Source organism: Lissotriton helveticus, chromosome 8 (assembly GCF_964261635.1).
Source record: "Lissotriton helveticus chromosome 8, aLisHel1.1, whole genome shotgun sequence".
Taxonomy (NCBI): Eukaryota; Metazoa; Chordata; class Amphibia; order Caudata; family Salamandridae; genus Lissotriton; species Lissotriton helveticus.
The window spans coordinates 1,196,081,055-1,196,106,059 of record NC_136069.1 but is presented as its reverse complement, the minus strand read 5'-3'; the positions used below and the strand labels follow the sequence as shown (position 1 = coordinate 1,196,106,059).

Below are 25,005 nucleotides of genomic sequence, written 5' to 3'. Positions count from 1 at the left end.
TACAAAGCTTTCTAATTGATAACATATATTAACAGATGGTGGGTTAAACATTAAAAATAATGCCTCATTGTGTGCCGAAAGGGAACATATTTTCCTTATTGTTACCAAATGTCTGAATCTCTAAATTTCTAGGCCTGGACAAAAATACAGCACATGCACTAAATCTTGTATCATGGTGTTATAGAATTGGAAACCCCTCGGCCCCCAGTCTCCTTTTGCCTTAGCCAACGGATCAACGCTTAATGGGAGCAAGCCAAACTCACATGGGGGTCATGAATAACAAAAAAACCATGCAATTTTAATCTTGGAATTCGTTGAAAAAGTTTTAAATCATCTTGATAGCTTTTAAGTTTTGTCAATTTTTTCAGTTTTGAGGAAAGGATTTTAATCAAGTTCGAGCCAGAGATATAATATTTTGAAAGGTCTAGCTGAGCCACCGAGTACCAAAATACTTTAGCACAGGTAAATTTCTCAATCATGCACAAATTCACCCCAAATTAGTTTTTTAATAACATCTTTACAGATGAAGAGCTTACATGCCTAACAGAGAATTTGACCAATGGCCTATGGTTAATACTAGTTAACGCAATCTCCAAACAAATAATTTCTATTGTGAATGACTGTCCCAAACCTAAGTTATGTTTCCAAAGTTTAGATTTGATGTTGGTGTACCTTTTCAAAGTAGCTATCGAGTGAGACTCTTCCACATATAGTAATGCGGAAGGCATTTTTGAGAAATACACTGGATAATAATGAAATGTCTCTACCGCCCACAGAGTTAAAAAAATTCTTCAAGCCAAACCCAATTGCAGTTGCTTTTGAGATTTGCCTATTGACATGGTTAGACCATGAAATTTTGTTTGAGATAAGTGTCCCAAGATAATTATATACTCAAATTGTTTCTAATTTGACCCCTCTCGTAAAACCATTTACTTTGAGATTTCAAACCCTGATCCCCAACACGCACAAATATTTTCCCTTTATAGACAACAAAAACAAATCATCGGCATACATCAATACCAAAACTGGTTTCAACCCTAATCGAGGAAGATGTGCATTCAGTGTAATTACATGTTCAGGAAAATCAGCCAGGTAAAGAGAGAATAACAGGGGTGATAAAATGCAGCCTTGTTGAAGGCCATTTGGAACTGCAATATTGGAGGTATATTCAGACCTGGAAACGAGAAAGACGTTTAACAAGTTCTTAGAATATAAAGATATGAGTGGACTCAATACCCAAGCTGGAATGCCCAAATATATTCATTTTTGCCACAGTAAGGGCTGGTCAACTATATCAAATGCACTGCTAATATAAACAAAAGCAGCATAAAATGTGTCCTTCCTCAGCTTCTCATAACATCTAGCATATAGTAAAGATAGAATGGTAACTATAGTAGAGCAGGCCTCCCTGAAACCACACTGCTCCATAGGGACAAAACGTTTTCCATGTACCAATTCAGAAAGTCTGTCAAAAAGGCATTTAGCTAAAATTATTCAGTTGAAAAATAAATCTAATAGGGCAATAGGTCTGTAACTTTTAGGATCATTTCTATTACCCTTTTTATAAAGAGGAATAATTATGCTAGCCCTCCAAGAAGATGGGATGGACCTGGAGGGCAAGATTTTAATATGCCTACAACAATATTATCCGGCCCGGGTGCCCAAGAGTTTTTCAACCCTTTAATCGCATTGATGATTTCTTCCACAGTCAGGTCTTCCTAAACTATGGGCCGATTCACAAAGTTAAACTTACACTTTTGTGTAAGTTTACTACTTTTCGGTATTCACAAAGGTAAACTTAGACCAAAAGTCTACCTTAACTACTTTTTGGTATTCACAAAGGTAAACTTAGACCAAAAACATAACTTTACTATTTTTCGGTATTTTTCGGTATTCGCAAAGGTAAACTTAAACAAAAAGTCTAACTTTACTAGTAGTAAAGTATCTTTATGAATACCGAAAAGTAGTAAAGTTAGACTTTTGGCCTTTTGGTTTACCTTTGTGAATACCAAGAAGTAGTAAACTTACCCAAAAGTGTAAGTTTACCTTTGTGGATCAGGCCCTATGGGAGGAAAATACTCCAGTTCCAGAAAAGAATTGTTTTCCTGTATCTATATACAGTAGCTCTATATATGACTCCCAGCGAAATTCATCCAGTGGAATTGTTTTGCAAACTTTGCAATGATGAACCAAAATTATACTTCCATTTCTTGAAACCAGAGCACTTTGCAAGGACCACCATAATTTTGCTATTTGTGGTTCCCTTTGTTGCTTTTTTAACCATTTAATTGGCTTTTTCCTAGGATGAATACTAGTTTTTGAAGTAGGACATACTGGTTTGGACAACCCTTAATACATTTCAAAAACTAAATTCTCAAAGGAAGAGATGATAACATTTCCTAGAGAGGAGTTAACAATAGATTGAATAGTCAAGCTTACCTCACCTTATAGTCATAACCTAACTTACTGAATGCCCTTCAAGACCTGGCTGTTTGAATACGCTTCCAGGACCTGCAAGCTTCTCGATACCCTATTGCGTAATTAGTTGCGCTTTATAAATCCTCATTGACTGATTGATTGATTACCTTCACATTCTTAACTAGGTGAATAACATAGATCCTGATTAGATGGGTTCTTAAGATCCTGTCACCATTAGAACCAACTTTTAAAAGGTAATTAAAACAGAAAACAGTAAACCAAAATTGCTAAATTCAAGGAGAAAATCACTCAAGAAACGACTATTCCATAGCTGATTTCAATAAAGTACAAAGACCCTCTTTAGCATAATTGCACTTAACGTTTTTCATTTCAAACTCTTTACAAGACCACGTTTCCTGAAAACATCCTACCATTCATAAATCAAAAAGAGAAGTAGAATTAGGAAATGCAAACTGATTCTTTAGGCCAGCAAAATCTACTGAATGAAATTACACCAGACTTGGCATGAAATCTGAGCTATACCCAGAACAGGGCCTGTTTGTAGTTTGATGTAAATACATTCACTAGCTTTTGATGTATTTCTGTTGAAAATGTGTCAGTGGGCTTCAAAGGGTTAATATATTGTATTCTTTTCATCAGTTTGCAGACCCTTGGGGGGGTTCACGAATCTCGACAATCTAATTAACTGAGAGCAACGGAACAATTTTGTAGCAGGGGCCATAATATGATGACAGGTATCAAACCCTGCAACATTTGCAGACACAGTTGGGAATTTGCAGAGGAAGATACTGACTTACAAAGATTTTAAAAAACGGACTTTTATCTATTATTCATTAATTCTTTGGCAGATTCTGAACAAATGGAAACACAGAAATCACAATGAGACTATGCATGGTCAAAGACTTTGCAGAGTGAACGCTGGGGACCTGAGTGTTGTTCAGGGCCTGGTCATAGTCCAAGCCCTTTAGTCAATTTCCCTAGGGGCTGTAGTATACAGCTGAATATTGTCCGCAGCTGGGTTGGAGGGGATGGGCCTTGGGCAGGGCCTGGTCACATTTTAGGCACTGCATCTGAAGACATCTGTGCACATCCTTTAACAAGAGCACTTTGTTCAGTTGCACACGGGTTGCCGTCAGAACCCCCTACAGAAGACGAAGGGCTTTGTTACAATAGGTTTGAAGGCAACGCATCTGGTACAGGACCTAGCATCATGCTGTACCCTGCACAATTAACTCATTGCCAGCAGACTAAGAGGCACAGGTGGTGGAAAAGGCTTAGTCAGAGATCATGCCCTGCAACTAGATCTCAGGGTGCATAGCCAACAGACGTGACTCCAACTCTGAAGGAGGTAATGACATTGTTTCATTTTGCCTAAAAAACAAGGCAGATGCCTGCAACATAAATCACCAGGAGAGTAAGGGATACAAAATCGATGGCTGTCCTATGGGTGAGTAGAGCGAATAGATCTTTACAAGAGATGGGTTTCTCACACTTTTGGAACTGCATATTTCCTGTTCTTTTTGTGCATGCATTCAAGAAACTTACATCTACCTTAAGTGGTTTGTGAGATTGTATTTTCAATAGCTTCTATATATATTGTAAATGTTCATAGCGAGTAAGGAGCAGCAGCATGCCACAATTGGGATAACAACTGTCTACTAATTTGGGAAAGTGCACATTCTATAAGATCATAATTTCACATCCTCAAACACTATACCAACAACAGAACAATTCACAATATTCCATTACTTAGCTTCATTATGATGAGTTCTAGAAGTAGAAAGTCGAAAATAATAGGAATAAACTGTGCTGTTAATGTAACTTTTCAAAAGAAAAACTATTTAACACCATCACTGGACAAACAGAACAAACAAAGAAGTAAAAACATAGAGCAGATGCCCATACGTGGCAAACATCAAACTTTTTTTCCTACGGATTTTACATCCTCAAATTACATATTGCTTGCTATCTCAAAATTTTCCTCCCACTATATTCCTAAAACCCTGCATGAAAATTGATCTTGAATTACATCTATCGAGAATTCTGTCTCCTTCATTTCTATTAAATGACCCTCTCCTTAACCTCCATCCTCGTCATTCCTTACAGTCTCTGAGTGTAGCATACTCTATCAAATGCCTGCCTGCCTTAGACTGTGCTATTTTACTGCAAATTGACCACTCCTCTCCTCATAAATCACAAACTCTCCTGTGTAACCCTTCCTTGCAATCAAACAGAATCTAAGAATCCGGGAAACTATCTTCTCATCCCACTTTCCATTTACATGAATTCACACTAATGAGCACACCTAATTTCTATTAAGCTACCGGACTGAAACTGGGGGAAATACATGGAAAAGTTTCTTGAGAGTTTAGCGCCAATCCCAATAACTACTGATAACAAATAACCTATGGATTTACTACTCACCTTGGATTCCCGAGTATCTTGATACGCACCATAATGCCCTTCAATGTCTTATCAGGGACAGTAAATGCTATATCAATACAATACAATACAAGGTATAGCAGGTTGGATGGTATAGTAGCTGATGCCCACACCCTACTGCTCATGGCCAAAGACTGTAGCTTTCTTGGCATCGGGCCTGGCACTGGTCATTAACAAAGGGCAGCCCTTGCACCCAGAGCCAAAAGCACATGGCTGAAGAAAGTACACGACTAGTTCACTGGCCCAGTGTCTGGCTGCAGGCCAGACAATGTGCTCAGATACTTCCGCACATGACTAAAAAATATAACTAGTACATTTACATTCTATAAATATGGAAGCTGTATGCAGAAAGCAATAACAAACTTTATTAAAGATCAAATATGGTTACTGTGTCTCATAGAACTTAAAAAAACAATGATAATCCCTAGCATACAGTTAAAGTGACTTCATTGGTATGATTTTCAGCTGCTAATCCACCGATGTACCACTTCCGTTAACCATTACTGTCCCTTAATGCACTGCTTATGACCTTACACATGATATCACAGAGGACATTACAGATTACATTATTAATGACATCACTGATCACATCTTATACCTCCTTACCCTTCACATCCATAATTACATTGTAATGTATATGCTATTGTTTGTTTGAATATGTAGCCTTGCTTATCAATATTGCATTGTTATGTGCTGTGAAATATTACCACCCCTTAGGCCAAGCACTGGGTCCATTCACAATGAACATCACCTTTGCCCCGCTGCCACTGTGATTGCGCATAGGGCATCAATTTTGAACAGGCTATGTGTCCAGCTTTAATGTGGACTTAGCTCACCACAGGGATAGATGAGTGAAGACGTGTTTCTATGGTGAGACTTGATGCAGATTTAATTATTATGTCACAAGCATATGTATATATGTGCTTTTAGTAAGACTGTGGGACTGCATTAGGGGGCATGTCATTTCAGCCACTGGGATTTAGACTAAGCCTATACCTAACTTGCATGAAGGGGATGAAGAAGCTCAAGCCACCAAAGTTAGGAAGCAAACGTAGTAATTTCCAAGTTTTGGTAACATTTACCCACATTTTAATCCAAAGTTTGCATACTCAGCGAAGCCTCATTCAAGGTGGTTGGAAAAAGGGTGCAATTAATTTGGAGGGGGGACGAAAGCACACATTTGAAATTATTTTGGAGGGAATATTGAGCGTTCTCATTCTCCACTTGTGTGCCGGGTGTTCCAGTAAGTGTGACAGTGCATTCAAGTGAGCATGGGATTAGTACTCTCCTGACTCAAGAAGGAACAAAATGGTGAAGTTAGGCTAGTGCTTGCTTTAGTAATTGAGAAAAAGATGATTGCTTGTAGTGGCAGTATATAAGTTCAATACTTGTGGAGAGCTAGATTTACTTTAAAAACAGATCATAAACCCTTAATGTACATTTTAAGAGGAACATATGTACATTTTTGCAAATCTTCAGACAACCTACCTACTCATGGAAAGAGCTGACCGCCTCCAACAGTCTGTCGAGTGTAACAATTCATAGTCATGCATGGACCATCGCTTAGATTAGAGAGGGGATATGCTTTCTGACTTCGATCTGAGAAAATCTTTCTTACTGATCTCCACTGCCCTAGTGCAAAGGATTTCTGCCTAAACATTCATATTCTCCCATTATTCCTAAGCATTTATATTCGGTCAACAGAATCCTTTATTTGGTTTTCTGAAGCTGACACCTAATCTTATTTGCCTAAGCAAATGCCCTTACTCAAACTATATCTGCTTAATTTAGACTATGGAGGTTTCCATCATGGAACAAACTTTTTGTATTTTCTCTATTCTTTTTATAGTTATTGTTAATGTTCTGTTTTATCTTATGTTAAAATATTGGCTTTTATACTATTTGAGTCTTATATTCTGAAGATCCAATGACTAATGCGAGATTGAATTCAGCGAAAAATGTATATTTTTAATATTTTCTAAATACACTTAATGGTTCGGAATAACCAAATAACTTTTTTTTATTGATTGATTGATTGACAACGATTAACAATTTCTAGTCTGACTAAATTTGTTAATAAATCCCTTTAAATTCACTACAGCTCTCTTTGTTATTTCCCGTGGAGTCCCTTTGGTCTTCACTGTTATAGAAATGTATATCAGTGGTTGCTACTAGATTTCTCTCCACTTCAATTATCTAAGGTCCATGCCAGGGTTTGTATTATGATTACTCCCGATGTTTGAGATTTAAGAATTCCATTTCCATCACAGGTTTGGATCCTACCAGGAGCGTTTAATAGATTGTCTATTTGTTTTAAGAGATCCGAGCGTTATTACCAGTTTGCAAACAGCCTTGTAAAATAACTCACGTAGTTATGTAACACTATATAGACCTGCATGTAACATACAAAGCATAAGGTTAAATCCCTGCAGGGCTAAATCAAATGTTCATTCCTTGGAGATCAATAAAAGGAGTACCATTGGTTTGTATAGTAAGTAAGATGTTTTTTACGATGTAGAAAAGCAATTAAACTGTGGTTTGTGGTATAAATATGTACAATTACGATAATTAAAAACATATTCACGCAGAGCTACAATACAGTACACACTTCGTGCACTCAGAAGAATGTATTTCCCCTCCCTAAGCTGAAGACAGGATATAGCACATTTACACAATGCCTTTCAGCTCTTGTTATTTCACACACATTTTGTTCTCTTTCATGTGGAAAAAGTCATGACTTGCCTGAGTGTGTGAGACAATAGACTCTGTCATATCGCTGTTCTGTTCACAGCAGAGTTGTGCCAGTATATCTGTGTGAGGGGCGTGCAGTCTCTCTGACTTCACACAGGCCAATCCCGACACTTAATTACCCAAAATAATAATGATAAATTCAATTTATGAGAAGGTTCCTGCCCATCTTTTTTCAACCTCTGTTTATTCTGTGCAGTTGTAACTCCAACTTGGTGGAACCTGGGGTGGGGGAGAGTCTTTCCCAATCAAAGTTGTCGGTAGAAACAATTGTGAGTTGGGGCAATTTTGTTAGTGGAAGAGTGCTAGTCTGTAGAATGCAGCACAGATGAGAATGGCTACATATATCAAAGCCAAGCTGAATGTTTCATTGCCCGTCTGTGCATGACAATGACCCCCACTGTCTGCATGCAACTTCTGAGGCTGGGTTTACTGTGTGTTTAGCGCATGGCAGCCAGGCAAGGGAACTACTTTTATATATCAATCAAGGCACACATTGATAGACCAGTAGTATACATACTGGTTGGAATGAGATAGTCAATGGCTAGGAATTCTCTAGCAATGGCCAATTTCCCATTGTCCAATGCAATGATATCCTAATTACTCAGGCTAACCCCTACTGATGATCAGTGATTTATGTGAGGTAAAAAGTGGGGGTGGGTTCAAAAGCTTCATGAAAGGATCTGTTTTATTGGCTTAGCCTGAAAACAAAAATAACCGTGGTGTGTCCTCTGCAAATCTGGGAGTGACTAGTATTTGACATTGATAAATACATATTGATGCTTGATATGGGTCATCAGTCTCAGCTAGTCAATTTCCTGGCCTGCTTCCTCTAAGTTTCCAAATGTTCAAGTTTCCTTGTACCTTTCTCCAGCTTAATTACAAACCTTTGGTGGTGCAGGCATAGCAAATTATATAATTTAACAGTAAAACAAACGTATATAATGCATAGTGTAAGAGATATGTCAAAAATAACATTCTGTTCTATCCTACTAGAGAAGAAATACAAGAAGAAATTGGGAAACATGTGTAAGGTGCAAGGATTTGTCTCGCTGAAGCCTAGGAAACTATATTGAGCTGACAAGAGGGAAGAGTGACAAGACAAAAGCTTAAAATATTGGAATTTGGCACACAAGAATGCATTGGGTGCACCAATTGATCAGGAAGTATTTCACCGCTCTATCTGAACTGTCAAAAAAGTGAGCTTACCCGATACTGCAGAATACAATCGCTCTTGAAATGGGCCATTGTAAATTATTTTGTTGATTGGGTTGCACCTCATCATTTTTGTGTTCTACTTAGATATCTTTTAGGTTGCTTTTACATCTTTTAATAGGCAGTCTTTTATCTTTTCTGATGATTACTGGACCAAATTTATTTTTCAACCACCCAAGGATCAAGTGACTGCATAGACCTTGTTTGCTTTGGTCAAGTCCAAGAGTATTTTAGCTCTTTTATCTCATAAAAACAGGAATTATTTCTCTTTCACTGTAGGCATTGTCATTTTGACTCTAGTGTGTTCTCTGGACTCTTGAATTTTGTTCTATTGCACTTCCAGTGCTGCTTCTACTCGTTTCTCAAAATGCAGCAGCTATAATCTAGCTGCATCTGCAAAATCAACATTTCTCCGGGCTATTCTGCTTGATCTCACTGTTGCACCCGCTGATGTAGCAATCTGTACCAACTGGCATAAGCTAGTAGTTGGACTAAAGGCCTTGTTTTGTATACAGGATTGATTTAGAAAAAATTGTGATGAAAAATAAACTTTCCTAGTTTTCCCTCTTGCTAACTCCTTTTGATTTTTAAGCCCTTTTTTTACATGAATTGTGCCTCAGAGCTGCAGGTTTGAGACATTGGCTTGAGACATTTTGAACCACTATCCATGAGTACTTTAATCTCACTAATGTTCTACTGGCTCTCCGGATAGTATCCATGTGGATTAATAAGTGCAAGAGACGTGTGTTCCTTGCCTTGGTACTAAGTATTAGTCCATGTGTGATCTAAAACTATTCGTCTTGGTAGAATTTTATTTTGTCTACTGGGGAGCTTAAAGTGAATCAGTCTGTCAAGGGAAGGAAACAACCTTCCCCGCGTTATCATAGATTCAGTAGCCTCATTTTTTCTTTATTAAGGAAAAGATGTAGGTCGCAAGGCAGCAGAGTTAACACATATATTATCAGTTACAAAATGCAACCAATTGCTTCTAGGTGGAGAAGTAAGTCACACTAAAACTACTCAATTTTTGATTCTGAAAATGTGGATTTTGAAAGTTTTTAGGAAAACGAGCAGGACAAGATTTATTATCTCTAGTTTTGGTTCATTTAGAAATTGTCAGAACATAAATCAAATTGTGGAACAAGATGGAATTTAATTGTTGTGACACTTAAATCTCAAATTGTGTCCATTGACAGAAATAATACTGTTTACACACAATCAATACATTTCGAATTAGGAGTTTTCTAAATTACTTTCAGGATGATCTTTAACAACGTCTACAGGGATTATTCACAGACTGCATTTCGTAGTACATTTAGTAGTACTAAAATACTACTACTAATGTACTACAAAAGGCTATCTGCAAACCTACTAGTGTATATCTTCACCTCCACCTCTCCTATCTTCTCTATGGGGAGCTCCTCATAGGCGTAAATTTACTATTTAGTAGTAAAGGTGGGAGGGGCCATCGCTACTGGCTTGAAAAAGGGACATACTTACTACTAAATGGGAGCGGTTTAGGGAGGAGTGAGGAGGGGTTTAGGGATGGAGTTCAGGGAAGGACATGCACTCACCCTCAATAGAGTAAGCTTTTTTCCTTAGGGGTTTTATTTTAAATCCCATCTTCCATTATTTTCGATGGAAAAGTGCTGCAGTACCAGTGATTGGCCTTGTGTGGTGCTGGACTTACTATTGTTTCATTTTGTAGTAGCTTGCACTCGTAAACTTGACAGGGATGCAGATATGTAAGTCTACACTGTTGAGTAACTTTATACTCCGATTTGTGTGTAGCCTAAAGTAGTAAAGTTACTCAAAGTCAGTCAAAATCAACTTTATTCGGCTGATTAGAGGCATAAAAGTGCAACGTAAGACAGCAAATCAGTATAAAGCAGCATATAAATCGAATAGCAATTCATGTCTTGATGTGCTCAAAACCCATTAAAATATCGACCACAACTGGCCCTGGCAAAGTGCTCGGTTCCCAGTCCGGCCCTGTTTGGAAGTTGTATGTTGGCATAGAGGAGACCTCTTATAAAATAAGAGAGTCTCCCAGAAACCAGAAAGGACCGGGTAAGTAATATAGGTAAAAGTATTTAGTATATTTACCCCTGCAACACGTGGAGCTGCACGGTGCCAGAGGAGAATTGTAAACGAGAACACGGCACAACAGAGGGAGTGGGCGATTGAAGGAAGACGGGTTAATTTAACTACACCCGCGATATCGTCCTAATAACCATTTGACAGCGGAATAACATTCTGGTTTTAATTTATTCTCTTTATTGTTTATCTATTTTGTGGTCAAAGTTGAGTTTTGTTTGAATCATTAAGATCAGTGCTTTCTGTGATAGCAACCGTAAGTGGAATTGTTAGATAAATTTCTCCTGTATGTACCAGAGCACTTGATCTTGAACGTCATACATAATGAATGTTTAATGAGTTATTGTTTTTTTAAAAGGAAAAGAAATTGATGTTTTTAATACAAATAAAACTTGAGAAGTAAATAGAAATAATAAGTGTTGTGTGGTACTAATCATCTAGTGGTTGTGTAGGACCTATTATCTGTGTCAAAGTTTGAACATTAAGTAAATCTTGGTCTGGGCATAGAGGAGACACCAGTCTCGTCTCCTGAGGTCCAGCATGAGCCAGTGGGGTCTAAGTGAGCAGCTTACATCAAGCTACTCTCACAGTTTGTCATCAGTTCTGCATTTTTTCAATCTGAATCCCTCTTCTATCACCCATTCAGCCACATCATGCTCCCAGCGCCTCAAGTCTGGGCTCACTGTGCCCACCTAGGTGATTGTAACACTCTGTTTGGCAAGGACGTGAGTAAATGTAAAAACTTGAAAGGCTTTTTCTGACCTTTTTTGCAGCGAATGTCCCCCAAAATACATGTAATTGTGTCCACCAGACCGCTACCAGATCACTACCACTGCACCTAAAAGGCATGTACCAATGAGCAATGCCTTGTGACGTGTAGAAATGATGCTGTCGGATAGTGGCATTGCTGGGCCCAGGAAGGGTCAATTCTGTGAAGCAAGGATGGTGTTATGTATGTCCGAGGTAAAAAGTGAAAGTGTGTAAGTTTAAGTCTGGCTTTGCTAGAAATAGACTGTACCAGACCACACATACATGACTAATGCATATCTCAAGTTCTAGCCCAAGTTCTCCAACCCAGTCTGCTCTAGCGAGGGGTGAAACCGGCCTTCTATCCGCTGACATGGCCTTTTATAAGTGCGTGACCATGTGTCGCCCTCATCCTATCTCCAGTAGGGCCTGAAAGGTGTGTGAGGTGCCGGTTAAGAGGTCCAGATGCCTCTAGTAATACCTAAGAGGATGGAATGTTGAAGGAAGTGTCCTATTCCCAGAATAAACGCACATTGAGTAGTTTCAAAGGATATGAATTCTTCATTAGGGAATAGATCCTCTAGAGTTTTGTGCCCATCATACTGCCGTTGGGTCATGTCCACTCAAATTGGGACTGCCCTAAACGCTGGGATGTCCCAGAAAGTAAACTCCCTGGCAAAGGGGGACATCTTCAATATCGATTTAACTGCGTGCTCCTACAGCAGTGCAGTGTATTTTAGAGGCCGGGTCTGGTGGCTTAGTGGACTATTGCAATAACTGTAGGGGCCTGTGTTTGATCTCATGGTCACAGGTTCAAATCCCAATGGGTCCACTGAGCCTTTCATCCTTCTGAGGTCGACAAAATGAATAGCATTGAGTTGGGTAACAATAACTATCTGTTATTCAGCGCCAAGATGCCTACGGGTGAATGTGAACTTTACAAATACACGTTATGTTATTTCACCAGAAATGGCCCCTATCCCTCCCCTTCCCCCTTGCCGTTGGTATCTGGGGTAAAGGGAAGGCACAAGGGTTGTCCCATGGCAATTCCTTCTCTCAAGTATCCCCTTCCATTAGCCAGTGCATTACGTGTTGTAAATGTAAAGCCAGGCCGCCGTGTTCCAGGTTAGGTACTGCCAATCCCCCCTCCACCAGCATGCAAAACAGATTGTTCCTAGCAACACAGGAGTGTCCCCCCGCTCATATCAGAAAAGAGAGCAGGGCGTTCAGCTGTCAAAAGACGGCTGAGGGGATACGTTTGAAAAAGTGGTGGATGTAGTAAAGCCACCGCGGCAGAAGGCTTATGTTTGATATAGATGCATGTTCCATGAGGGAGAGTGGAAGTGTATTCCAAAATTGAATGGATGAATGAAGGCCTTTGATGATTCTGAGGATATTGTATTGTAAAAGTGTCTGAGGAGTGTGCGCCACCATCTTGTCCAAGTAACAGAATCTGTCAGTCTCCCATCATATAGAGAGGGCCAGTAAGGTTGCAGGGTCTTGAGACCATTGTACTCCCAATGGGAAGCGCAAGGACTTCCGATAATTGATCTAAATGCCCTAAACCTGCCCGAACCTGTCTTAAAGATCCAGCAACCGGGGAAGCGAGTGTCTTGGCATAGACAAGTAAAATAGAGTGTTGTCTGCATACAGGGACACAATATGATTGGTGTCCACCACGGTGATCCCTCAGGGCGCAGTCTCTTGTCAAATCCAGATGGCCATGGGTTCCAGAGCAAGGGCAAAAAGAAGAGGGGATGGGGGCAACCCTGCCACATTCCCTTGCCAATAGGCCAGCTCTCTGAACATAATTTTTCCACTCACATCCTGGCAACAGGCCGCCTGTATAATATCTGCACCCAGGAACAAAATCAAGAGCCAATCCCCATGGCCCTCAACGCCTGCATTAGTTATGGCCATTCCACAGTGTAGAAGGCTTTAGCGATCTCTACGGAGATAATGGCGAGTTCGTTCTCCCTACCATCCACCTTGTGCAAGTCCACCTACATAGGTCCATGGTGGTATTATGACCAGAAATGAATCCACATTGATCTTTGTGGCCTAATTGCTGAATGGCCAGGCACAGCCTGAGAGCGAGAGCTTTGCAAAGGATTTTAGTGTCAGTATTAGTCATGGACAAAGGTCTATACGAGGAGGGATCCAGACTGTTACACCCATGTTTGAGCATCATGGGGATGTAGCGCTCCCACATAGATTTTGGTAGGACACAGCGCTGTTGGCTTCCAGGTACACTTCCAGTAGGTGCCGGGTAAGGGAAGGGGGAAAAAGCCTGATAAAACTCTGTAGGGAGGCCATCGGTGTCCAGCACCTTGTCACAGGGGAGCCACATGGATCTCCTCTAAAGTGAGATCGGTATCTAAATCCATGACTGCCCTGTCGTCCAGTCGGGGCAGGTGTAAGAGATTCAGGAAAGCGATGACGTGGTATGGGGAGGGTCAACGAGGACTATGGTAGACACCCTCCAGATGGACCCTGGAGGTTTTGACAATCCCCATTGTGTGGGCTCATCTCTTTAGATAAAGTCTGTGAGCTGGAATAGAGGGGGTCGAGGAGACTCCCTTCTAAGGAGCCAGGCCAACAGATGCCCTGAAGTGTCACCCTCCCTGTAGAGGAACTGACAATATGATTTAAGGGTATATTTCACCAGTCTATTCCTCACTTCCTCGACGTGTTGCCAAACATCCAGTTTGCCCCAGCGCTTGGAGGTGCCAACTTGCTGTAGCTGTTCTATATGTCCCAATTCAGTTTCCCCTGTAACAGCTGGGACTGGAGCGTTCACCTTACCTCACAAGAGAGCCCCACACAATGCTACCAGATCACTGTCTTCATCACCTCCAATTCGGTCATATGATGTAGGCTGCAGGACCAGTTCACCTTGAAATAGTCTGAGACAGCCTTCACAATAGTCTCCCAACCTTCTGCATCCTGGAGGGTCTCAGGGGCACGTCTCCATCCCAGAAGTGAGCAAGACACACTACCCCAGCTGAACTCACCGAGTACTGTGGTGTGATTGGAGAAATACTGAGACAAAAGGGCCACCGAGCACACCCTCCCCCCAGGGAGTCCGAGATCAGTGTACAGTCCAATCAACTGTATGTGTTGCGAGTTGAGGAGTAGTAAGTGAACTCCTTCACATCATGGTGAGTTGCCTTTCACATGTCGCAGAGCCCAGATTAACGACTGCCTCCTGCAGGGAGACTCTCATCCTGTGTTTAGCGGTCAGTCGAGGAGGGTGTCTGTCCAGACCACCATCCACAACACAGTTGAAATCAACAGTCCAAACCAACAATCCCTCTATGGCCAGTGTGAGGACATCCTGAATCTTGGGGAAAAATTGTCCGTCATCTGTGTTGGGTGCTTAAGTGCTCACAATGGATATGTCTACCTCATCAAGTCTTCCTTGTAGCAGTGAGTAACTCCTCTCAATTTCGACCTCCATACACCTCAGCTCAAAAGGAACCTCTGGTGCTATCCATATAAGGATCACTCTGGCATATGTTTAGTAATTAGCAAAGTAAAGCTGCCCCTTCCACAACCTACCAAATTTACTGGGTTCTGAGTCAGAGAGATGGGATTCTGTAGATATGCGATCTGGACAGCATTCCGCTGCACGAAAGACAACACTCTATATCTTTGCGTGTAGGTACCCAGACCCCTTCCATTCCAGGATATCAATTTGTAAGCATCAGGACTGACCATGGCAAATGTAAGTGTGAGTGTGAATCAAGATGTCCCTCTCTGCAACCTGATGGGATAAACCTGAAGGTCAACATTAAAAAACAATAACAACACCCCCACTACGACCCTGAACATGTATAACCAAACAACCTTTGCATACAAGTCCAACCAGATCAACGTGCCAATGGAGGGACACTTCTATGCCCCGAATCAGACATCAACGAGTGGCACCTTTAAGGGAAAGAAAAAAAAAGAGAAAGAAAAAAGGGGCAAGAGGGATAGATGCCCTACCTTCGGAAGTCTCCCTCCCACCGATTCAAAAAATCAGGGGTGTATCATCCCATCCGCCCCACTCAGCGATAGTGTACCCCCCACACCGAGGCACAGGGGGCAGTCATTAGCAGGTTCCAATCCGATATCCAATCCAATATCCGTCATACCCGAGTCCTTGGCTAGGAGTTGGCACATCTCCATCCCATTGCGTACGCCAAAATAACTAGGTGTAAGAGAGCTGACACCCCCTTGGCTGGGGGAGTAAGGTGATCAAGACTAATGTGCAGTACCAACAAGGTTCATGTCCATTAGGGAATGGAGAAACTCCCCAAATCAGGATTTCACAGTATCGGGCAAAATGCCAGTGGTTTGTGGGGGAGAGCCAAGGGCACCGCCTTTAGCAGAGGTCTCGTTAATAAAAGTCTTGGATACCAAGGGTGGATCTTCTGCAGCAGAGTCTATGGTGCCATCCTCTCTGACCACAATGCACCGAACCTCTGTGGCTCCCGCCAGCCGCTATTTCCCCTCTGAGGGCATCCATTAGAGACCCTTCCAATATCTTCATGGTAGGGATCTAACATCAATCAGCGGTCATGCTGAGATGGGAGAAGATAAATCCAACCAGGACCATACCTCCTCGGGGGCTCAAAGAAGTGTTATTTACCAGTGGCAATGACTCGGAGTGTTGCAGTATTTGACGGCATATACTTAAGGTTCATCTCCAAGAGCTTTTTTTTTTCAGCAAGAAATTACTTGCGCCTCTTCTGAACCATATGAGTGTCGTCTGGGTATATGGGGATGTTGTGATTCCTAAATTCCAGGACCAAACGTTCCCTGGTGGCCCTAAGGATAACGTTTCTGTCACAGGAGTTCATAATCCTGGCGATGAGGGCCCTGGGCAGGGCTCCCAGCAGCGGCTAGGGGTTCAATGCGCGGTGTGCCCTCTCCACCACAAAACGTCTGAGAGGCCCCTAGGACGCAGAGTGCCCCGTATCCATTCTTTAGGAAAGGTCTCCTCAATTGCACCCTCTACCCATTCAGGAATTCCCAAGAGTCTTACATTGTGAAATTGTGAAAACTGACATTCATGAAACCTGTTGCTTAAATTGACGGACCTCCGAATGCAAGGTTTTGATATTGGATTCTGCGTTGCGATTCTGCTGTTGTGGCTACCTTGCAGAGATCTGCGCGTAAGAGTTGATTCCCATGGATACACCTGCTATTTGTCCCTCGAGGGCTTCCCCGGAGCCGTGAATGGCTGCCAGTTGAGCTGCCCTGGATGGTTCTGCCTCACAATGCCGGAGACTGTTTTGGCGTGGCCACCTGACCATGCTGAGTGATCCTGTGAGGCTGCTGGCGCATAGTGGTATATTGGGTGATGGTGTTCCCTTGAGCCTGATGCTGCGATCTGTCTCTTCCCATGTTAGTGCCGAAGTCATAGGCCTGCATAACACGGTACGCCCAGTTTGTCAGGTAACTGTGCTTCAAGTAGGGATGCGTCAGTCCAGGAAGGAGGCTGAGTAAAGTCCCCCTGCAATCCCAAGATCATTGGGGTACCAGGGTGGACAGCAGATGAAAGAGCAAGTCAGTGATTAAGCCTCCAGAAGAGGCCCCCTACTGGGCCCAGGTGCCTTTGTGTAGGTGCTCAGAACTACCAGCGATGCTGACCTCCAGATCACAGTCAGGCTGGGCATTACCTCCCAAGGATCATGCATCCACCAACTCCCATCAACACTCCAGTCCCAGGCACCGGGGCCCCGCAATGGCAGGAACAACAGCGGCCCCCAGGTGTCCTTCACAGCACTTTTCTCTGGGCACCTGCAACCGATAGTCAATCCTCAGGGAACACTGCCTCTATTGCAGCATGGTTAGCACTCCAGGCCTTCTACGAAGGCCCAGGTGCCCCCCCAGTACCTCTGCTCCAATCATCCAGTGGGGGTATCTATTCACAGATCCTATAGCACTCTACACCACTCCTCATCTCTTCGCAGCCGCCACAACAGGCCAGTGCACCGCTGTCCTTTGGAACTGGAAAGAGGAGATCTCTGCTGCAGATCCGGCGCTCCCCCAGGCAGCCACCGGCGCCTCTCATGACCAGGGGGACGCAACACCAGTCCTTTACCCCCTGTTAGGCCCCATTCCAATTGAGCGGCCACTGAATACATCCTCCTGTGCTGCCAGCACCTCAGTTCCCTCCAGCCATCGGGGGCAAGGCCCACCAGGCTGCGTCGAGCCGCGTGCCCCTCTCACCACTCCCTGCTCTGTGGGATCTGGATACCGCTGGTCTGAATATGGGGTGCGGCTGCCTCCCAGCAGGTCGGCGGCATGCAAGGAGCCTGCGGGTCACCTCTACCCGGTAGCCAGGAGCCGGCAACTCTTAGTGCTGCAGACAGGGCAAAGACCGCTGATCACGAGTCCTCTCATTAAAGCAGGCCCAACACCTCACGGACACTGAAAGTGGCAGATGTCGTTCCGAGCTGAACAAAGCCCTCCACGCCGCACCTCCAGACTATCCAGGAGTAAGCACTGAGATTAATACAGTGTGACTGAGTTTGATTAGGCAGGAATATTGGAGGATTAGTCTGTGGGGAGACGGAGATCCCTAAGAGCACGTCCTGTCCACCACCTTCCTAGGCCACACCCCCCTTGACCAGTACATTTCTAGTTTTACATTTTCATTGGTTTAGCCTTGAGTTACAAACTTATAAATACATAGTGTTTCTTGGAAATATCCATAATGAAACATGATGTGCATATACATGCACTATTTAACGTTTAAAATCCCCCCAAATTCCCAAACATTTTCTCCCTTGTTAGTAATGGTGTGTCTAGTTAGCAGAGGTTTGCACCCTGTCCAAGTAGGGACCCACACTCTAGTCAAGGTAAGTGTAGTACACACTAAATGTTTACCTGTGCTCACCCTCTGGTGGCTTGGCTAGGAGCAGTCAGGCTAAACTAAAGATGCAATGGGTAAATTATGTGTGCATACACACACAGTAACACATTGAAAACACCTAAAAAGTACTCCACACTAGTTTTAGAAAATAGCCAATATGTATGTGAGTAACACAAGGCCAAAACTACAAAAAACCAACATACACAAGTCAAGAAATGAATGTTTAAAGATTAAATTAAAATGCAGTGCTTAGAAGTCTACAGCTCCAACTGGGGTTATCTGGTCACGCTTGACTGGGATGAATCCAAAAGTTCAGTCTGACTGTGATGGAGCGTGGGCCAGATACAGGAATCACACAGACCGCCTAAAGTACCTTTGATGCATCGGAAATCAAAGAAGATGTGTCGAACAGAGGAGGTGAGGCGTCAAGTATGCAGGTGATGCTTCGGTTCCTAAAAGCAGTGCAGGGCCGTTGAAGCTTTGCCGCTCCGGGACAATGCGTTGTACAGAGGAGGTGATGCAGTGGTTGCTGGTGTGAGGCCTTTAGTTTGTGAAGGTGAAGCGGTGTTGATGGTGCGTCGATGTCAAGAGCATGGTGCGTCAATTCCATGACGTCAAAGTCAAACCACTGGGCTGAAGGTGATGTGTCGGTCGAAAGCTACGCAGGGCCGGGGATGCGTGGGAGTTCTATTGGTGCATAACAGACTTTGGTGAGGCGGTACTAGAGACTCCCGCTGCAGCAGGTCTGCAGGAGGCACTGCGTTGGCTAAGATGGGCTGCATTGAAAGTCAAGGTTGTTGCATCGCACACTCAGTGAGCGGTGTCCACGCATCGGTGCAGGCTGCGGCAATGCATTGGTTTCACAGGGATGCCCGAGTTCCGAATCGACACTTTGCAGTCGCTGCATTGATTTCTTAGTTGCAGCACCAGAATCACCTCCAAGGTCCACAACTGGATTTAGAACCACTTGGCAGGTCAGAACTCACAGCAGAGGAGCCCAGGTGCTGGTAACAAGAGGTAGGTGAAGTCTTTGATGCCCCTGAGACTTCAGCAACAGGAGATAAGCTCAGTCAAGGCCTTTGAGATCCCTAGAAAGCAGGCAAGAAGCAGCAGACAGCAGGCGAACACAGCAAAGCAAGCAGCAAAACGGCAGTCTCTCCTAACAGTACAACAGCTCTTCCTCCTGGCAAAATGTCCTCAGTCCAGAAGTGTTCTAAGTATATGGCATCAGAGGTCCAGTACTTATACCCATTTTAGCCTTTGAAGTAGGGAGACTTCCAAGCATGGTCTTTGAAGTGCACAGTACCCTGCCCTTCCTGGCCCTGGCTCCAGAAACACTTCAGGGGTGGTATGCAGCTCTTTGTGTGGGGACAGGCAAAGCCCTATTCAGTTGCAAGGGCCAACCCCTCGCACCACTCTAGGTCAGGAAGACCTATCGGCCTTGTAATGGGCCATCAGGACACGCAGGGCACACCTCAGCTCCCTTTGTGTATGACTGTCTGAAGTAAAATCACAAAGCCAAACTGTTATCCGACCAAGGTATGTATTCTAGGGACAGGCAGAGGCACAAAATGGTTAAAGTAAGAAAATGGCAACTTTGTAAAAGTGGCATTTTTAGACCTGCAATGTAAAAACCAACTTCATTAAAAGGTGTATTTTTTAACTGTCCAGAGACACCAAACTCCAGTTTTCTAACTGCTCCCCATTGGAAGATACACTTGTAAAGTGTTACAAGGCAGTTCCAATGCCAACCTATGGGAGTTACAGGCCTTGCTGTAGTGAAAAACAAATTTTACAGTTTTTCATTTCCAGGACATGTAAAATTCCGAAGTACACGTCCTACCTTTTAAGTACATTGCAGCTTGCCCACGGGGCTACCCAGGGCCTAACTTAGGTGTACCTTACACGTAGAAAAAGAGAATGTTTGGGCCTGGAAAGTAGGTGAACTTGTCAGGTCGACATGGCAGTTTATAATACACATATGATGGATGGAACGCTTAATAAATCAAACATTCACCCCAGTCACAGATCTGTGTTAAATCCATTGTTTTTTGGCTCACCACACCATTCTAGTGTGAACCAGTGTGCTCGCTATACCACTGGATTCAAGCTAGCCTTGCTAATGAGGGGTGATCCCCCGAAACCGGCCACAGGATGCTTGTTTCTGGTCCAAGAAGGATCTGGCCTGGCAGTTCGGGCTAGATGGTTCCAATGGGGAGCAGGGTCAAGACTAATTTGCATATGGCTGCGTCCAAACTGGTGGCATGGTGACCAAAAAAATGATGGATTTAATCCAGATCTGTGACTGGAGGTGATTGTTTGATTTCTTCTGAGTTACGGACATCATTTGTGTGTTTTCTTCCTTCCTCCCATTGCTAGAGCAGCAGCAGCTATGTGTTTTTCCTGACCTCTTCCCTGCTTGGCCATCGCACTGAGGATGTGATGGGCTGGGGAGTGGGAAATAAGAAAAGAGGCCTAGCTGGGAGCCAGGTGTCATCACCTCAGCCCCAGTGTCTTTCAGGACTTGGTGGAGGGGAGTGCATGTTTCCATAGGCCTCGCTGTGAGGCCACCTTTTACAAACAAAAACACAGAGAGGATGTGGTCTTCGGGTAAGAGCTGCCGACTTTGAAATTGGGGCACTAGGTTCAAGTCTCAGTGTCCTCTCAAGATCCTGTGATTCCGGGCAATCAATCACCCCATGCCTAAAATAAAAAATGTATATCAGCTTGTGTAATGAAACTGGTGATCATGTAAACTGCTCGAACGCCCTTGGGATGTGTATTTATAGAAAAAGTGGTCCTAGACACAATTTGTTAAACCAGACACAATCAATGTAAGTGTTAATTATTCACACTAAGTAAGGGGTCAGATTTAATCTGAACAAACAAAAGGAGATGTATTATTAGCTAATGCTGCTATCAATGCGAAAGAACCCAACAAAACAGTACCAAAACAATTTATACTGCAGTTTTATTTACATATTGATAAAAAATTTGGCAATAAGAGAATTAGAAAAAGGGGGGTGCTCAAGTGATGAGAAGGAAAGGCTGAAAGCACAGGATTTAGAATAGGTTCAGTGCAAAACAAGAATTATATTTACATTGCACAAAAGTAAAGCCTACCCCTACAAAGTATATACACACTATTATACACGGGGACTGGGAAAATGGTACAGGCTTTAGGAAATTAAAAGGGGGGCATAACCGTCGACGTTTCGACCCTGGCGCAATACGGGAAAGTTGCGACCTCTGCTACGGGTCTTCTTCAGGACAGATGGGGGCGGGGAGAGGGGAGCACCACGGCAAAGACTGTGGCGGTGTAACAAGGCCAGATCATTTGGGCGATACACCTCTGACTGATAAATTCAATTTGAAGCCAAGATGGTGATTATGGATAGGAACAATGAGGCGATATCAATCGTGCCTGATATGGTCAAACAGTGACCAATTAGTTGCGGGCGAGGGAAACCACGTGGTCTCCTCCCGGATGTAGGAAACGGGACCTGTCGGACTGAGACTGCAGCTACGAGCCACATCTGCCTAAAAACGATTAAATAATTGGAATTACATATACAGGGACGCGCCAAGGAATATTAGGTCCTTTCCAAACAGGAGCTTGGTTTCCCTCGCCCGCAACTAATTGGTCACTGTTTGACCATATCAGGCACGATTGATATCGCCTCATTGTTCCTATCCATAATCACCATCTTGGCTTCAAATTGAATTTATCAGTCAGAGGTGTATCGCCCAAATGATCTGGCCTTGTTACACCGCCACAGTCTTTGCCGTGGTGCTCCCCTCTCCCCGCCCCCATCTGTCCTGAAGAAGACCCGTAGCAGAGGTCGCAACTTTCCCGTATTGCGCCAGGGTCGAAACGTCGACGGTTATGCCCCCCTTTTAATTTCCTAAAGCCTGTACCATTTTCCCAGTCCCCGTGTATAATAGTGTGTATATACTTTGTAGGGGTAGGCTTTACTTTTGTGCAATGTAAATATAATTCTTGTTTTGCACTGAACCTATTCTAAATCCTGTGCTTTCAGCCTTTCCTTCTCATCACTTGAGCACCCCCCTTTTTCTAATTCTCTTATTGCCAAATTTTTTATCAATATGTAAATAAAACTGCAGTATAAATTGTTTTGGTACTGTTTTGTTGGGTTCTTTCGCATTGATAGCAGCATTAGCTAATAATACATCTCCTTTTGTTTGTTCAGATTAAATCTGACCCCTTACTTAGTGTGAATAATTAACACTTACATTGATTGTGTCTGGTTTAACAAATTGTGTCTAGGACCACTTTTTCTATAAATATATAACTACCCAGGTCCTGTTGACTTTCTGGGTCTACCCCATTGTTTTTCAATAATGCCCTTGGGATGTGGTCACACTATTTAAAGTTATAATAAAAAATAAAAACGTATATTTGTTCATTTTTTCTGCAAAGCTCAGAACATGATAATCAAAGAGGACTCTTTATATAAAAACACCCATATTCCCTTTTACCATGGCTTCACCTATCCGTCATGGACAATTCGGGCATCTTTAGAACTCATTTTAACGGGTACTATTTCAGGTACATACTGATCAAATAAAAAATACCGGCTTTGGGTGCTTTTCTTCATTTTCGTACCGTTCGGGACTTTAAAATACCACGTATGCTTATAAATTAACCAGACAGGTGGCAACGTTAGCCAAGACCGATGTTGTGGCCCCTTGGCCCATTTTATTTCACCTCCCCTGCCGGGACAAAAATCAGTGCTCATTATACTTTTCACCAATGTTACTGACTGTTAGCTTTAAAATGCTTCATTTACTACACATTTCTCGAAAAATGAGACAAGCCAAATGGTGTTTCATTTTCATGAAAGGGCATGCTGATCCGGAGATGCCGAACACTTTTTGGAGAATGCCCCGGTTGAATTGTGATCCCAATTAGACCCTGGTAGTAGAGAGAGACAGAGGGAAGCATCAAGAGGAGGAAATGAAGAAACAGAGGAGAGTGAGAGAAAGAGAGAGAGAGCCACGGAGGGCGAAACACAGAGCGAGGAAGAAAGGGAGAGAGATCCTTCTGACTATTTTGACTTATTCTTTTTTTGCCTATGTGGGGGGGGGAGGGGAGGGCAGAAGTTGGGCGAACTGGGAGATTGCTCACTTTGCCCATGCTTTAAAACGTCTATAGCTGTCCAATACTGGGTGGCTGGTTCACCAACTAATCTGTCAGCCTAAACTCAATGAAAGACTCTTATGCATATGGCAGAAGGCTTTAAACAAAAGGGAAGTGATGTTCCTAATATACTAAGAACGCCACCCGCTATTAACAGATACGTTGGCACTGACAATAGATTCCCCGTTTGAACTGTTTTCCCATTTTACACAATTTGGTGATTGAAATTCCACCAGAAGTAGTAGGCATTTATATAATTGCGGAGTGTTTTTCCCAAAAGATGTTCGGCCAATGATAGATTCACCAGCTTATTAAAAAAATATATATACAGAAACCTCCTCTCTCCAACTAAAACATTCGAAAGAAATACGTCGAAATGGCGGTGGAGTCGGAATTCCTCCACATTTCTCCATAGACGGAAATTATTCTGCCCATTAAACACTAAACGAGGACGTTCCTCAGACATTTTACATCCTTTATATAATATTAAGGTTACATCCTTTATACAATATTAAGAGAGTTAAAATCACGCATGCGCATTTGGTATTTTTTGCTCACCTGGGCAGAGGCAGATGAGGGCCACGAGGAGGGTGAATGCTGCCAGGGAGAGCCCACGCGGGCACCACCACCTGGCGGTACTGGCCGAGCCCTGGTGGAGCGTGCTGCTGCTGCGCGAGGCCATCTTCTGTTCTGGATGGAGAAAGCTCTCGTGGATGCGCGCGAGCTGATACAAGCAATGGAATGCAGCTTAGAAACCCGAAGCAAACCAGCTGGCGCTGAGCATCCTTCCACTGGAAACAAACTGCAAAGTGTGTCTGGCCCGCCAGGAACTCTTCTCATGTTTTATGAGACATTTAAAAGATGTCCTCAGGAGTTGCCTTCGGCTGTATTTTGTCAAAGAAGCACTGTATTTCTTTCCAGAGTAACGTTTGCACGTATGAAACACGTCTCTATGTTTGCACGGAATTCCTCGGGCCCTGGAGCTTTTGGCACGCGGGCTTGAATTTTCATGACAAGTACAGGTCCAGCTCTGTGTTTTGCTGCCGGTGGAGTGCTGTTTTTGCAAGTCGAATGCCAGAAATGTCTAATGCACTTTCCAAAATGCATTTCATTGACGTCTTGAAGAAACTGAAATGATACAAGGTATGGTCCATGTGTTAACTGTTCACTCTTGTTAAAGACATCTGTGGAAAGTAGGTCCCTCATAGTGCCATATTATTATTTGCTGGTTGTTCACAGGGACATCTTAAGGGTTTTGGGTCCCTGACCCAAACGTATTTTTGGGAAC

The 25,005-nt window shown here is 43.0% G+C and overlaps 1 protein-coding gene across 1 annotated transcript in view; it reads right to left on the bottom strand.

The window, feature by feature from the left end:
* The window catches only part of LOC144771922 (augurin-like), a 60,559-nt gene extending 36,155 nt beyond the window's left edge, over positions 1 to 24,404 (bottom strand). The window contains exon 1 of the mRNA XM_078656158.1: positions 24,276 to 24,404. Coding sequence (XP_078512284.1) covers positions 24,276 to 24,399 — 124 coding nt within the window. The 5' untranslated portion in view covers positions 24,400 to 24,404. The remainder of the gene's footprint in view (positions 1 to 24,275) is intronic.
* Between the last annotated feature and the right edge of the window lie 601 nt (positions 24,405 to 25,005).